Source organism: Cyanidioschyzon merolae, chromosome 18 (assembly GCF_000091205.1).
Source record: "Cyanidioschyzon merolae strain 10D DNA, chromosome 18, complete genome".
NCBI lineage: Eukaryota > Rhodophyta > Bangiophyceae > Cyanidiales > Cyanidiaceae > Cyanidioschyzon > Cyanidioschyzon merolae.
This window is the reverse complement of record NC_010144.1, coordinates 1,191,198-1,204,743: the sequence shown is the minus strand read 5'-3', so window position 1 is coordinate 1,204,743 and position 13,546 is coordinate 1,191,198. Positions and strand designations below refer to the sequence as shown.

The 13,546-nt window shown below is 58.5% G+C and overlaps 3 protein-coding genes and 1 non-coding gene across 4 annotated transcripts, besides 2 other annotated features; 2 read left to right on the top strand and 2 right to left on the bottom strand.

Moving 5' to 3' along the window:
* Positions 1 to 781: 781 nt before the first annotated feature.
* On the bottom strand, positions 782 to 1,690 carry CYME_CMR488C (similar to phosphatidic acid phosphatase; the record flags this gene model as incomplete). Its single annotated transcript, XM_005538625.1, has 1 exon — positions 782 to 1,690. The coding sequence occupies one exon, from the start codon at positions 1,688 to 1,690 to the stop codon at positions 782 to 784; it is 909 nt and encodes a 302-aa protein (XP_005538682.1).
* A 982-nt stretch (positions 1,691 to 2,672) lies between these two features.
* CYME_CMR487C (hypothetical protein) lies at positions 2,673 to 6,233 on the top strand (the record flags this gene model as incomplete). The annotated part of the gene is made up of 1 exon (XM_005538624.1): positions 2,673 to 6,233. The coding sequence occupies one exon, from the start codon at positions 2,673 to 2,675 to the stop codon at positions 6,231 to 6,233; it is 3,561 nt and encodes a 1,186-aa protein (XP_005538681.1).
* Positions 6,204 to 7,579: a sequence feature (possible transcribed region).
* A 417-nt stretch (positions 7,580 to 7,996) lies between these two features.
* On the bottom strand, positions 7,997 to 12,886 carry CYME_CMR484C (chromosome assembly complex Condensin I, subunit D2; the record flags this gene model as incomplete). The annotated part of the gene is made up of 1 exon (XM_005538623.1): positions 7,997 to 12,886. The coding sequence occupies one exon, from the start codon at positions 12,884 to 12,886 to the stop codon at positions 7,997 to 7,999; it is 4,890 nt and encodes a 1,629-aa protein (XP_005538680.1).
* On the top strand, positions 8,128 to 12,487 carry CYME_CMR485T. The gene has a single exon (XR_002461644.1). It is a non-coding gene; the product is annotated as a hypothetical transcript (transcript).
* Positions 12,887 to 13,135: 249 nt separating the features above from the next.
* Positions 13,136 to 13,546: part of a sequence feature (pseudo-gene of triacylglycerol lipase) that runs on past the window's edge.

The window sequence follows — 13,546 nt, the reverse complement described above, 5'->3', positions numbered from 1 at the left end:
CCCTGCTTGGCTACCTGTGGGCGCCATACAGCCGCAAAGATACCGTGCGGGTGGCGGCATCGACATCGACAAGGTCGATACAGTGTATGCAGAGGGCCACTGGCCCCGTTTCTCTCGATACACGCGTTGCAGGTCCGCTTGAACTGCTGTAACGCGGTAGAGTGCAGCCAGGCCGTAATCGTTGCCAACGGAAAAACCGATCTCCAGCATGATGATGTACAAAGATCATGCTGGATGAACGAACGAACGAATGAATGAATGAATGAATGAATGATGGGCATCGGTGTCGAGCGAGGCTATCGAGCACGCCTTGTGCACAACGTATGCAAAGGCGCGGCGCTGCCTATGGAAGAAGCGCACCAGAGGAGGCAGGGTTATCGTGAACGCACTGGTGTGCGGCAGCATTGCATGTTCGACGAGCACTGGGCTCCACGCCTTCTCCTCTATCACTGATGAGCAGTCTAGATGCGTTTTGGTGTTCTACCAATGCGTCCGTCGGCGCTCCAGGCGATGCACTTCGCCTTGGCGCTTGCCCCGAAGCGATCCATCGATAGACAGGTAGAGCGGTGGAGACGGATCAATGCATAGATTGATCAGTAGTGTGGATGCCTCATAGATTCTCCGTATCCACAATTGATAGTCATGGACAATTATTCCACAGCTCAATGTTCTTTAGCATGAAACATGCAAGCCGCCGACTCGAATTCACCACACCGTGCTCCCAGACGAACCCAGAGCAACGTATCGTGGGTAAACACCGGTTGGTTACAGGCCTGCTGCCCTAGACGACAGCGTCAGGAATGGACGTCGTCTCGGAAACCTGTATCGCTTCCATCTCCGATGCGGATGCAGTCCTTCGTGCACCAACCGTCGACGCGGTACTCTGATGTCCAGGTACGCGTCCCTCGAGTCGGAGGAACCGGTTCATGGTCACCAAGTGCGACAATGCACAACCCAGCACTGCTCCTCCTAGCACGTCAACCACGTCATGGTGATGATCGAGAACGCGTGAGGCCGCAACCAGGGTCGCCCCGGTCCACGGCAGCAAGCGTAAAAGCAAATGAACCATGGTTACGCTGGGCAATGCCTCGAACCAGGGCAGCGGTATGCCGAGATACCAGATGCAGCACTGCCAGTGCATGACACCACTGAAAGCTAAAGCGGCATGTCCAGACGGGAACGACTTGCGCGCTTCACGTACCTGCCACGGGTCACCGGCACACTCGTGACGCAGGACGGGGTCCAGGTACTGCCCACAGACTTGTGCAAAGTAGGGACGCGGTTTTCCGATCAGCAGCTTCAGTACGACGGTAGCGAGCAGTGTCAGGCCATTGGCCTCGATAACGCCCGTTAAAAGATCCAGCAAGGTGCCGCCCTTCGATCTGAAGCCGTTTCCAAACGACTCGCGCAGCCGCTGCTGCTGCTGCTGCTGCTGCCACCAAAGCATCCCCACTGGAGCCACGTAGGCAAAAAGGAGCAGCAGCGGCGCCGGGACCAGCTCTGCCCGTTTCGGAAGTTGAACGCTGGGATCTTCCAACGCTACTGCAGTGACCCGAGGCGGTATGTATCGATCGAGGACAAGGGGGAGCACCCATCCGACAAGCACCGCCAGGCTGCAGTCCACCAGTTCCGAACGCTTCATCCAACGACGCTCACTGTCAAGCGCTTCCAGAGCGTAACTGCCGTTCATCGCATCGATGTCGGTTACGCAGTGACTCTCGTCTTGCAGAGAATACACCCCGAAATACTTGTTAGGGCTCGAAAGTAACGATGGTAGCCTTGTGCATGAAGCGTTTAGCGTTCAGCGTCGTAACCGGGCAGGGGAGCATCGGCCGCTGCAGCGAAGCCCCGGTACCGGTACCGCGGGGACTGCGTTACAGGCGAAAAAGTCACAGTGCTTCTCAGACGTAAAACAAGAACACTGACAGGGAGTAGCCTGATCAGTTTCGGTTCAGTGAGGGACTGCCTTGGGACACGAGTCACGATACCTACGGGTCAACGGTTCCCGACTTGTGAGCGCGTAGCTTGTCTTGTCGTAGCGGAGCGGAGCGTGAAAGGCTAATCGAGGAGGTGTTGGCGCTCGAGCGTTGGACCAGCCTGAACAGTGACTGGTGTCGTAGGGTTGCCTGCTACGACACGCGTTCTTGCTGGTAGAATCGCACGATTTGTGCGCTTTCGCCGAGAGTGACTCGACTGACTGGCTCGGGAAACGGTGCGGCGGTGGAGCCCCCAGGTACAGACGAGCCCTCTACGGAACGTACCTCGACACCTGGTGAACTATCAGTACTGCTGCTGCCGCTGTGTCACTACGGATTTCCACAACGCTACGAGCGCTGTGTAGTACGCTGTTCCGGTACCCGTACAGGGTCTTGGGCCCTGACTGAGTTGCTCCTGGTTGTGGAACCAGGTGTCCTCTGGTGCAGCGTCTGGCAGCTACTGTCAACGCTGCGCTGTCTGTCTGTCTGTCTGTCTGTGTGCTCGACGCTGTCTCGCTTGGAGTTTACGAGCCGTTCTTCGAATTCCTTGTTACGAGGCGGGTCTCTTTTCAACTGTACGCTCTACGCGTACATGATCTGGTACAGAGAGCAAAACGCGAGTGGCAAAGCTGGGCTGGGGGCGCTCCACCGTGTGAGAAACGCCGTGCCCGCACGCTCCTCGCATCACGGTGGTGAATGCCGGCTTCCTCGTCGACGGTGGTAACGTATCCTGATGGAGCCTTTGCGTTGGTAAACCGTCGCGGTCGGCCGGTTTGGCTCACCTCCCATCGCCTGAGGGTGCCGAACCTCGGCCTGGTGGTGTTCGAGGCTGCCGGCGACCACGACATTGTTTGTCTGCTCTGTCACCGCTCAACTGGTGTCGATGCGGACTCGCGGGTCGAGACACAGGCACAAGGCTCGCGAGCCTGCTTCGAGATATCCTTTCAAAGCCATCGACGGACGCGAACGCTTCTTCGGGAGCATGGCGTTGTCCGCCAAGAGTACATATATGAGCGTCCTGCACTGGGACGCAATGCGAGCCAGGAGTCACATGCTGGACCCCGTGGAGCTGCTTTGCCTTTTCCCGGGCATTCTGTAGCGACTGGTGGCCCGTTCACCAATGCAGGAAGAGATATCGCCCCGCTCTCACAAGAGTTCCTCAATGGACAAAGTCGGCAACGCTACTGGGTCGCGCTCTCGCCGGAATATGTTGCCGCTGGTCTCGGTTGGCCGGGCGAGTCGTCTCACCTCCATTACCGGCGAATGCGGCGTGAGCAAACGACAACAGTTGCTACGGGAAGCGTGCTGGACGCTTTCACCGAATCATGCCCCATTCAATGGATTGGCTTCTCTTGCTGGGACACCGCGGTCATCTTCTATCGAGTCGATGTCCTGCATCTGCCGCAGGTTCGGCTGCTACCGTGGATAGCTGCTGCTGCTGCTGCTGCTGCTGCTGCTGAACAAGAGGAAGAAGAAGGCTCTACAACAGCGCTCGGAGACGGCGTTCATGGCAGTGCGCAGGCTCGGGTGCGCTGCGAGCACGCGACGAGCCCGCTGCCTTCACGTGCACAAGACGCGAGCCTTCGTCGGCAGGCTGGACCCCTGCGCTCAACAACACGCCCGCCAATACCTGATCAGGGAGATGCAGAGAACGGCACGGGCCAGAAAGCATCCCAGCATCGATCGAGCAGCGACCTGGTGCTCTTCTGGTGTGCCAAGGATGCCGTGTACGTGCCTGCGTGGACGACGGGTGCTGTGCCCGCTCCAGCAAATCGATCACCGAGAAAATTGTCAGTGGAGCTCGAAGCACTCGCACTGAGAAACACAGATGAAAGCATTAAGAATCGTAAGAACAGTAACAGCAGCACTAGCAGTCACCACGGAACGAAGCAGCACATCAACACCAACACCAGTGACGTGCCTGGCGAGTGGGTACCCGTATGGGCGCCACGGCAGCAGCTCATCGCCGTGTCGCCGGTATTTCGGGCACTTCTCGAGACCTCGGGCATGCGAGAGAGCCGATCACTCACCAGCACATGCCCCGGTGCTGGGGCACCACCCGAATCGGAAACGGTGGTAAAGCAGCCGGACCCTCTGTGTGGCATCATGCTACCTAGCGTGTCGGCAGGGTGTCTGCGCACCGCGCTGCAGTTCCTCGAACGATACCCCGGAGAAGCGAAAACCCCGTATCGAGAGCACTGGACTCCGGAACAGGCCCTAGCGCTGCTCTGTTTCGCTGATACTTTTCAATGGGATCACCTTGAATGCGAAGCAGCCCGAGCACTGGTGCACCATATGCGCACATTGAGTGAGCATCACTTGCCGTGGACTGCAGCTGTCGCGGAGACAGCTCTGCGACTGAGTCGTTCGGATATGCTCCTCACCGCCTGGGAAGCGATGGCGCGTTCACTGGATCACTGCTGGGACCTGATGCAAACCGACATGACGGGCAGCAGTAGCAGCAGCAGCGGCAGCAGCAGCGAGAGCAGTTGCGATACCAGTCACTGTTGTGCGAGTACGGCAGACGCGCGCCCGTCGGTACCAAGTGCCGAACAAAACGTGTCACCACAGTGGCATTCTCCTGCGTCGCCCGACGAACAGGAAGCGAGCGTGCCAGTACCTCCCTGGGTACCCGCGGAGGTGCAGACCGGCATCCTCGAAGGCCAGAGTAGAGGTGCAGCGTGCGCTTCGGCCTCGAGCACCTCGACACCGCCAGAGGATCCCAACGCCCTTGTCGAGGCGACACTGCAGCGTCTGGACTTGTACTGCCTCCTTGGTATGCTTTCGTTCTGGAATCGACCTGAGGCATCGCTCGTGCTACTGCAGCAGTGGCTCGACACGCGCGCCCAGGCACCAACGTGCACGAAAGTCGACACACCCGAGCAGCTGGTACTCATGGGATCACCGGGGACAGCAGCATCTGCGGTAGGGCCTGCTGCCGACGCCGCTGCAAAGCGAGCGAATATGCTTTTGGAATGGGCTTGTGCATTCGCAGCAGCTGCCGATGTTTCGAGTCTGGAGCACCATATCGAACGACACGAAATCGACGAGCATTGCTTGCCGAGCCTCGAACTCATTGACGAGGATCATCTGTTCTATAGGCCGAGAGTTTGTGTGCCGCCGCAGCTGGACACATTCGTGGACGAACACGTGTCGCTAGCCGTGGCTTGTTCAGTACTCCAACCGTCGCCATGGAGTCGCGATCCAGTGAATATGCCACCAGACGGACGAAACTGGCAGCACGTCTTTGTGCGATATCTACCGGGAACAGAAGCCAATGGTATCCTGTCGTTTCTCGGGACGCTTCCCCAGGGACGCGTGTGGAGAAATCCGCATCGAACTGGTATGGTGCGCATCACCGCTTCCTCGTTACTGAACCTGAACTGCGAACTACTCTGCGATCATCTGGGGCGTGCTGCCCATAGCTTTGTCGCTCCGAGGCGGACCAAGGAGCCAGCCAGACGTTCGTTGCCTGTATACGACGACAACGACGACGACGTGGATCGTGCGACGCTTTCTTCTGGGCGTGCTGCGCGACAGCACAGCGGTTCGATAACACAGACGGGACCAGTGACCGCTCTGCAAGAGTCGAACGACAATGACAATGACAATGACACTGCATGGGTCTCTATTGACTTGGGTGCTTTGCGTCGCGTTCGCTTGACGCATTACGCTTTACGTCATGATGAGCGCGATGGTGAATACCTGCGTGAATGGATTCTTGAAGGCAGACCCGACGACAACGATCATGTCGATTTCGAGAATCAGAAGCTTGACAAGGCGCACACTCAAGCCGGTGGACCTACGCAGGTCGCCTGCGCTTGCTCAGCACCGTCGACATCGTCGCAGCGGATACGGCAAACGAACGCCACCCATGGGTTGCCCTGGGTAGTGCTCCAGCACCAGCACCACGATGAACGGCTGACAAGTCCACATGCGTTCGCTGTCTGGTCGCTGGGCGCAGTGCCGAACAAGCCAAGCAGAGCGTGGACTGGTGTGCATCCGCATGACAAGCGGGGCGCTGCTGCTGGTGCTTCTGAAGCTGCCGTTGCTGGTGCTGCTGCTGCTGGTGCTGTTGGTGCTGCTGGTGCTTCTGATGCTGCCGGTGCTGCTGCTCAGGCACCATTGCTGCGCTACATTCGCTTACGAGCTCTGCGAAATAGTTCAGGTACAGATCGACTGGTACTGGCGTCATGGGAGTTTTACGGGCAAGTATGGTGGCGCAGCAGCGACGTGAGTGAACGTCTAAACCTCTGAACCAACACCAGAGGCGGCATGCTACGACTGCGTTCAGCGCCTTTCTTTCTCGAGGATGTCGCTCCTAACCAGGCATCGCCGAGTGCATGACGTTTTTCGGTATCGCTGGGAGCAGCTGTCATGCTGCACCGAGCGGGAGAATACGCACGACGCTGGGTCACGCGTGTCGATACTCGGTTCAAGACGTGCGGGATGCTTCGTAAGCGCGCTTTGGCATCTCGTTTCGCTCTGCACTCCCGTGAGGTTTCCGCCGGCCTCGTGTGTCACGTCGAGCGCTACCGCAAGCGCGCAAATGACCAGGAGCTCAGGGTATCAGGGCGTAACGTTCTGCTCCCGACTCGTGGATCGCTTGTGTATGTGTGTGCGCGGTACACGATCAATGCTGTGAAACGACGTATGCTTCGTGAATACGCCACTCCTGTTCTGAATTCCGGGTAGCGACCGGTGCTCGTGCTTACCGATACGCATCCGATGCGTTCCAGCGTGCCAGCATCGTTACGAGGACGACAATAGCGGTTGCCTGGGTGCGTCCTCCGCGAGCCGTGCGACAGCGGTTGACTCGCCGTCCATGCCCCAGCATCACGACACCAGTTTCAGCTTGAACTGGAACACTGGACAGCTAGATCTGGACCTGTTCGTCGACGTTCTCCGAGGTGTTCCCTCGTATATGCATTGTGCCGAATTTCGAAGCGCAGCAGAAGAGCAAGGCCTTGCGGACTCGCATGTCGCTTCAGGATGCACGGTCTTCTTTTCGATGTGGCTTCGTAGACTGTTTGGCGCTAGAGTTCCCGTCGTCGTCAACAGAATCAACATGATCCGGAACGCAACGGAAGAAGCATTCGCAAGGTAATCGATACCGGGATCCAGTGCAGGCGCAGAATCCCCTGTTCCTCTCATCTCCGTCCGTATGGCATGCTGAAATCAGACATTTTTCACGTTTTCGTTTTTCCTGATTCAAGGCAACTCGCGGGCACACCAGTTCGCACTACTCGAAAGACGAGCATAGCACGTCGACGACGTCGTGCTTTCGACGACTTGCTCACCAGCGTATACCGAATGGTCACGGAGCTTGTCACGTCAAATGATCGATTTCGCTAGAACGAAAGATCGCCTTCTTTTTATGGACATCAACGAAACGACACTCCACGGCAACATGAACCGTTCACGAGCAATTGTGGTCCCAGCGAGGCCCCGGTCTCTTCTGGTCCTAGGCAAAAAAAAAACTTCTTGGACGCGAGCGGTCTCGCAACGTTCGCTTCCAGTGGAGCGCGCGTGACTCCTCCGCCCGACCAGAGCCCCAACGGATCGAGCTGATATCTCGACTGCGGCACCGGTCTGGGTTTTTCGTATGGTACTCGAGTCATACTGGACAGTACCGCACTCCACAAGTCGTTTCGAGCGATCGGCATAGCGTGCGCTTGCACCTGCAGCACCCAGCGTACTCGTCAAGTCGATCGCCAAACCGCGGTCCGTGATCGACTGGTACAGCACCTGGCGCAGATGATGAAGCAGGAGATCGAAAGGAGCCCTCTGTACCGGTTCACGATACGTGCCGAGCGATGAAACAGAGAACGTTCCTGCGTCGCTGTACCGGCTTTAGAAGATGAGCGATGCTGGATAGACGGAAACACCTGACCATAGCCAAGCGACGACGCTGCCTCAAGCGCACCGAGCTTGTATGGTAACCCCACGAACACATGCGTAGCGAAAGCGATGTATGGATTGCGTTTTTCAAGAGTCCTTCGTTCCTCTGATGTAGGTGTCTAGGGCGAACGTATCGAGGCCCCTGGGCTGCCCGCACAACGACGACGACGACGACGACGACTTGTCGAGCGACCTCGCTCAGGCGTCACTTGATCAAACGAGGGCGAACGCTCCAGCTTGGTGCTGTTCTGTTGTTGCTTACGAGAATGACTACGATGGTTATGATTATGACGGTGATGAAGGTGCTCTTGGAGTAGTTGCTGCATTGCAGTGCGAGCACGCGCTCGTGCAAGTTGCCGCGCACTTGCCGGTGTTCGCCAGCCGCTGCCTGGTGTGCACAGTGCAGCGCTCCCAGGCACACCAGCCGCGTTTTTCGGAGTCGATGTAGACGCTGATATTGCCCTTGTCGTTGCTGTAGGTGCTCCTGGTGTCCAGAGTACGGGCGAGTCCGCGTCTGGAGACCTGAGCATCGACAACCTACTGCTGTTGCTGTTGCTGAGGTGCTGGGGCACGCGTGCGGGTGTCGTCATCGTCGCTGCTGCTGCTGCTGCTGCTGCTGCTGCTGCTGTGCCACCCTTGTCATCATCGTCGTCATTGTCGCCAGTGCTGATCCCGTGACAACCAACGCCCTGATCAACATGTGCGCCGCGTGCGAGGCACTGTGCGAACGCTTGGACGAGTTCGCGTTGCTCTGGGCGCTTGGCGGCTCGTTGCACCCGAGCCAGCACATGGGACAGAGCCTCCGCTACGACACCGTCTGCTAGCCAGTGCGTGTAGCACTTGCTGAGCTCCACGAGACGGCGGAGACAACGCTCGCTGGTGCAGTGCAACAGCGGCAGGCACAGCGCCAAACGTTGTGCAGTATGCACATCGGCGGCACCCCGCAGACGGTAACAGAAACGTTCCAGCAGGTGCTCTGTCAGACGCTCCTGGCGCACAAACGATAAGAGGAATTGCATCATATCCAGGAATGCTTCCGTGGATATGGACGGTTGCAGAGCTTTCGGTTTTGTGAGCCGGCTCGGTGCGTGCCCGCTAACCAGCGTTGCCGCCTCCTCCTCCGCCTCCTCCTCCTGGGACAGACTGCAAACCAGGTCCGGAAGCAGCAGCATGAACGTTTGTGCTGCACTGACGCGCTTACGCTGCATTTCAGTGAAAAGTGTTCGAGCGAGTCGCGCGACGCTAGCGTCAGAATCCTGCAGACAGCGCACCAGGTCGACCCAGTGTCCCTTAATTTTGATCATTTCGTTAAGAATGAGGTGCGTCAGCACCATGAGCATATAGCGACGCACCCGAGCGTCTTGATCCTGGCGCAGTACCGTATACAGTTGATCTGTCCACGGCTCGAGCCGGTTGGGAAAGCGGGCAACCAGGTCACCCAGTGCGACCACAATGTTGATGCGCACTACAGCGCTGGATGCTTGTTGCAGGGCGGTGAAGAGCACACGCAGGAAGCGCTCGGCAACGGACTCGTGGAGACAGGCGAGTCGTCCCAGGCACAGGGCGGCAGCAGCCCCGAGTGTATTGTCCGCGCTAGACCGAGGCTGGACTCGGGCGCCATGCACAGGCGTCTGCGCTGCGGTAACGCTGGAGTCGTCCTCGAGAGATGCAGCAGGCTGCGACTGCGACTGCGACTGCGACTGCGACTGCGGTGTCCAAGCACAAGCGCGTAACAGCACATGGGCAGCGAGTGGTGCCAGCGCCGCCAGAGGTGCCTCCGGTGCCGTCAGCTCCGTCTCCAGCACGCTGCACAGCTGATCCAGACGACTTTCCAGGTACTGGAGGCGCTCGGGATCGATACCAACGTGCGCGACGCTAGCTTCCGTAACGGACGCGGCCGCTTTCGAGTGCGACTGACGAGCACGTCGCGCTTGGCCCGTTGCCGGTGTCGTCAAAGTTGCCTCCACCTGCTTTGACGCATCGTCGAGTTGCAGCTGCGCAACTGCCTCGGCGAGACAGGTCTCGACCGGGTTCGTCGACGACTCGGAGCGCAGACAAGCGCGTACACTCTTCACGGCAAAGTGCAGTTGGTGCACAGCAAAAGCGCTGCCCACGGTGAAGAGGCGGCTTAGCCAAGAGCTGGCGCAACGAACCTGCGGTTTGTCTTGGTGCACGTCGCCATGAGCCGTGCTGCCTTGCGAGCCTCTCGCCTGTTGCTGTGCAACCTGGTGCCGCTCCACAAGGCGCTGCAGAACCCGATGAACGCTCTGCGAAGGATCCCGGCTGCAATGGAAGAGGCATGTGACAGCGGCCTGAGCGGCTGCTGGCCAGTACACACTCCTGGTGTCGTCGACGAGCAGCGCCTCGACCTTGCCGACAAGCAGTCCATCTTCGGAGTCTAACGACTGGGCTGCTAGACCGTGGGTAAGTGCCGCGCAGGCCCAACGGGCAGTCACCAGATCAGTAAACGCGTGCTCTCGCAGCAGCTCGCATTGCGACTTGGTGAGTGGCTTTGCGGATACGACGCACTGAATGAGGAAGGTGCATCCACGGATGAGTTCCAAGTTCGCACCGGGAATTCGACCGGCGAGCACGTCCCACCAGCACTGCAGGACCGAAGGAGCGAGGCGCTCACTGCGATACAATGCTGGCAAGAGTCGCTCGAAGCAGGTCAGTTCGCCAACAGTAGCCCGAGCGACCAGCGACACCAGGGATCTGGTGATGGCCAAGACACCCATGGTCTGCAGCGCTTCTGTCGCGAGTGCCATATCTTGTTGCTGCTTTGTCGAGCGCAAGACCTGTTCCAGCGGCAGAACGAAGCACATGGTGTAAAAGGCATCGAGCGCTGCTGTCTGAACGCTTTCCTCCCGGGATAAACCCAGACGTAAAGTCTGCTTGGGTGCCTCAGCCACAGCAGCTGGCACCTCGAACTGGTAAGCTGTGCACAAGACACGAATGGCATCGAGCACGTCACCGTTCTGACGGGAACGACACAGCCTGCTGACCAGCGGGATAGCTTTGTTGAGAATTTCCGCAAAAGTAGCTGCGCCCGCATAGAAAGAAGCACCTTCTTGCGCTAACGCGAAGGGCATCTCGAACGTTGAGGCGGGGTCATCGGGCGCTATACGGAGGCACTGAGCTTGGCGCTGTATAAACAATGCCGGCTGCAGACGATCAGCAAACGGGTTCAACCGGATGGCAACGGCAATAAGTTGCAGGGCAGCACGGCGTACGTGCATCGACTTGTCTTGCAGCCGCTGCGCGACCTGAGCAGCCAGGGTAGCATACAAGCTGACGGGTACACAACGAGCCTCGATGAGCTGTTGCCAGACCTGGAGCGTCCGCGAGCGCGCCAAAGCATGCACGTCATCCAGGCGTCGCAAGAGCAACTGCAGCAGGCGCTCTTGGAGCGTCATGGACTCGTCGTGTGGCTCCTGGTGAGGCGCCTGTACAGCCTCAGGGCTCCTGTGTTCTGCCAGATGCTTCAGGACACATCCAAAGGCTTGCACAAGCGCGTTACGAACGGAGTATGCCTCACCATCGAAATGCGGAATCCATGCAGCAAAATAGGGAACCAGCGTCCCAGGAGAGCGCTCTGCAAGCTCCGTGAGAAACCGTGCAACATGACGCGCACAGGTATTGTCACGAGCGAGTTCACTAATAGGAATCTGGGTCACTTGCGTCATCAGGTCTCGAATGCAGTCATCGCGTCCGGCTTGGCTGACGGAGAGCGCTGGTACATCGCCACGAGTCAACGATTCCTGGAGCGCGTCCCTGGTATTAGAGCCGCTGCGGCGCTGCGTGTTGCCGCTGTCAGCGTCATCTTGACACAGCACCACCACGATATCGACGAGAACCGGGGCTACATGCTCATACCGTTGCAAACTGTGAACGAGAATGGGACACAATCGACCAGCTTGTCCGTAGCGCGAGAGGCACTCTACGATGAGATCAACGAGCAGCGCTCGTGCTCGCTCCTTGCGACATACCAGACGCGACTCGAGCAAGGCACAGGACGTGCGCACAAACAGGTAGAGGTATGCGTCTTCGGGAATTGCTGAGGGAAAGGCGAGTTTGATGATGCCTTCTTGGCGCAGGAGCTCACCGAATGCCTCTAGGAGACGCTCGCGCTCGCCCTCGTAGAGCTCAGCCCATGAATTCTCTGGACCAGCATGCTCGCGTTCTCCAGGCAAGTCCCCGGTGCATACCGTTGCCTGGTCTTCTGCGTATGCTGGCGATTCCTCATCGGAAGCATCCGACTCGACGATGAAACGAGACGTCTTCTTGCGAAGGTTGGGGCGCTTCGCCCGACAGCGCGCCGGTGTGCCGCCTTGATTGGTGCCTGTGCGCGCCGAGCTGCTCTCAAGACGAGTTACCCTGCTGCCACCAGAGGTACCGGCAAGCGGCAGACTTAAGGCGACAGCGTCCTCAGCAAGTTCACGCTCCACGGCCTGCAGCCAGTGGGCGCTAACGAACGCCACCAAGCGAAGAATAGAGCGCCAGGTATCCGTACCGGTTCGGTTTGCGGGGTCTGCACTGAGCTCAGCGCGGGCTGCGTTCCGCATGACGTGTAGTGCTTGCTTGATCCCGTGTTGAACACAAGTAAAAAGCTGTGCCCGGATGCTGAAGTCATTCAGTCCGCACCAGTGATGAATGCACCAAAGAAGAGCGCGCAGTTGCGCTGCTGCTCGGTCGCTCAGAGGAGCGAGCCACCAGGACAGGGACTGGTCGCCATCGACACCGGCAAGCGAGTCCAAACATTGGATGGTTTCGTTTTCCGCAACGTCTTCGGGTATGAGCAGCGCGTTGGCAGCATGGTCGGAAACGTGACCGGAGGCGAGCGCCACAGCGCTCTGTACCATATCAGGGTCGGAGAGGTCGAATGCGTCCACGGAAACGGCGTAGCGCGGAGCAACCGGCCCTCTCGCGGGGTGCTTGCTCCTGAGGTCCGGATCCAGAACCACATCTTCCCAATGGAACGGGAGCAGAAACGCTTCCGCAGACGTCATTGCTTGAAGTGTTTTGTGAACTAGAGCGATAGGGTGTTTTGGAGCGGGAGCGCGCTGCAGCTGCGCAGTGTGCCCGGCCGACGGGCGCATCCGTTCCGAGGCGTTTGCATTTGAAATCCCGAAACGCTCGGCGGACTATTGTCCTAAATATATATGATTGTTCCAAAATATCCTCTCCAGCGCATCGTTGTCGTATACTGTACAAATAGGACACTCCACATGAAGCCGCATCCACGCAGGTGTTCCCTCGTTTGAACCAGGTACTAGGCGATGCACCGACGCTGCTTGGACCCGAGGACCAGACCTCGACTCCGATACGGACGCGTCCACGTTACGCTGCAACCAGAACAGTGCTGTCGTTTTAGCGTCAAGTCTGATTTGATGGAACGGTTTCGCAGACGCCTTTGAGTGTCTGGGCGGCTTTGCGCGAGCCGTGCGTGCGTCCGTACGCGGCACCTGTCAGCGGTGCATGAGCTATGCATGGAAAGAAGCAACCTGCTCCTTGAACAGCACATCAGGATGCATTCGTGGATCATGGATAAGCTTCCTGATGGACGGTATCGTTCGGAAAGCCTCAACCTGATAGGATCTCGATGCGCGGACCCCAGTGCAGCCGGCACCCCAGCCGCTGGGAAGCAGAGACTGCACAGAACGCTCAAC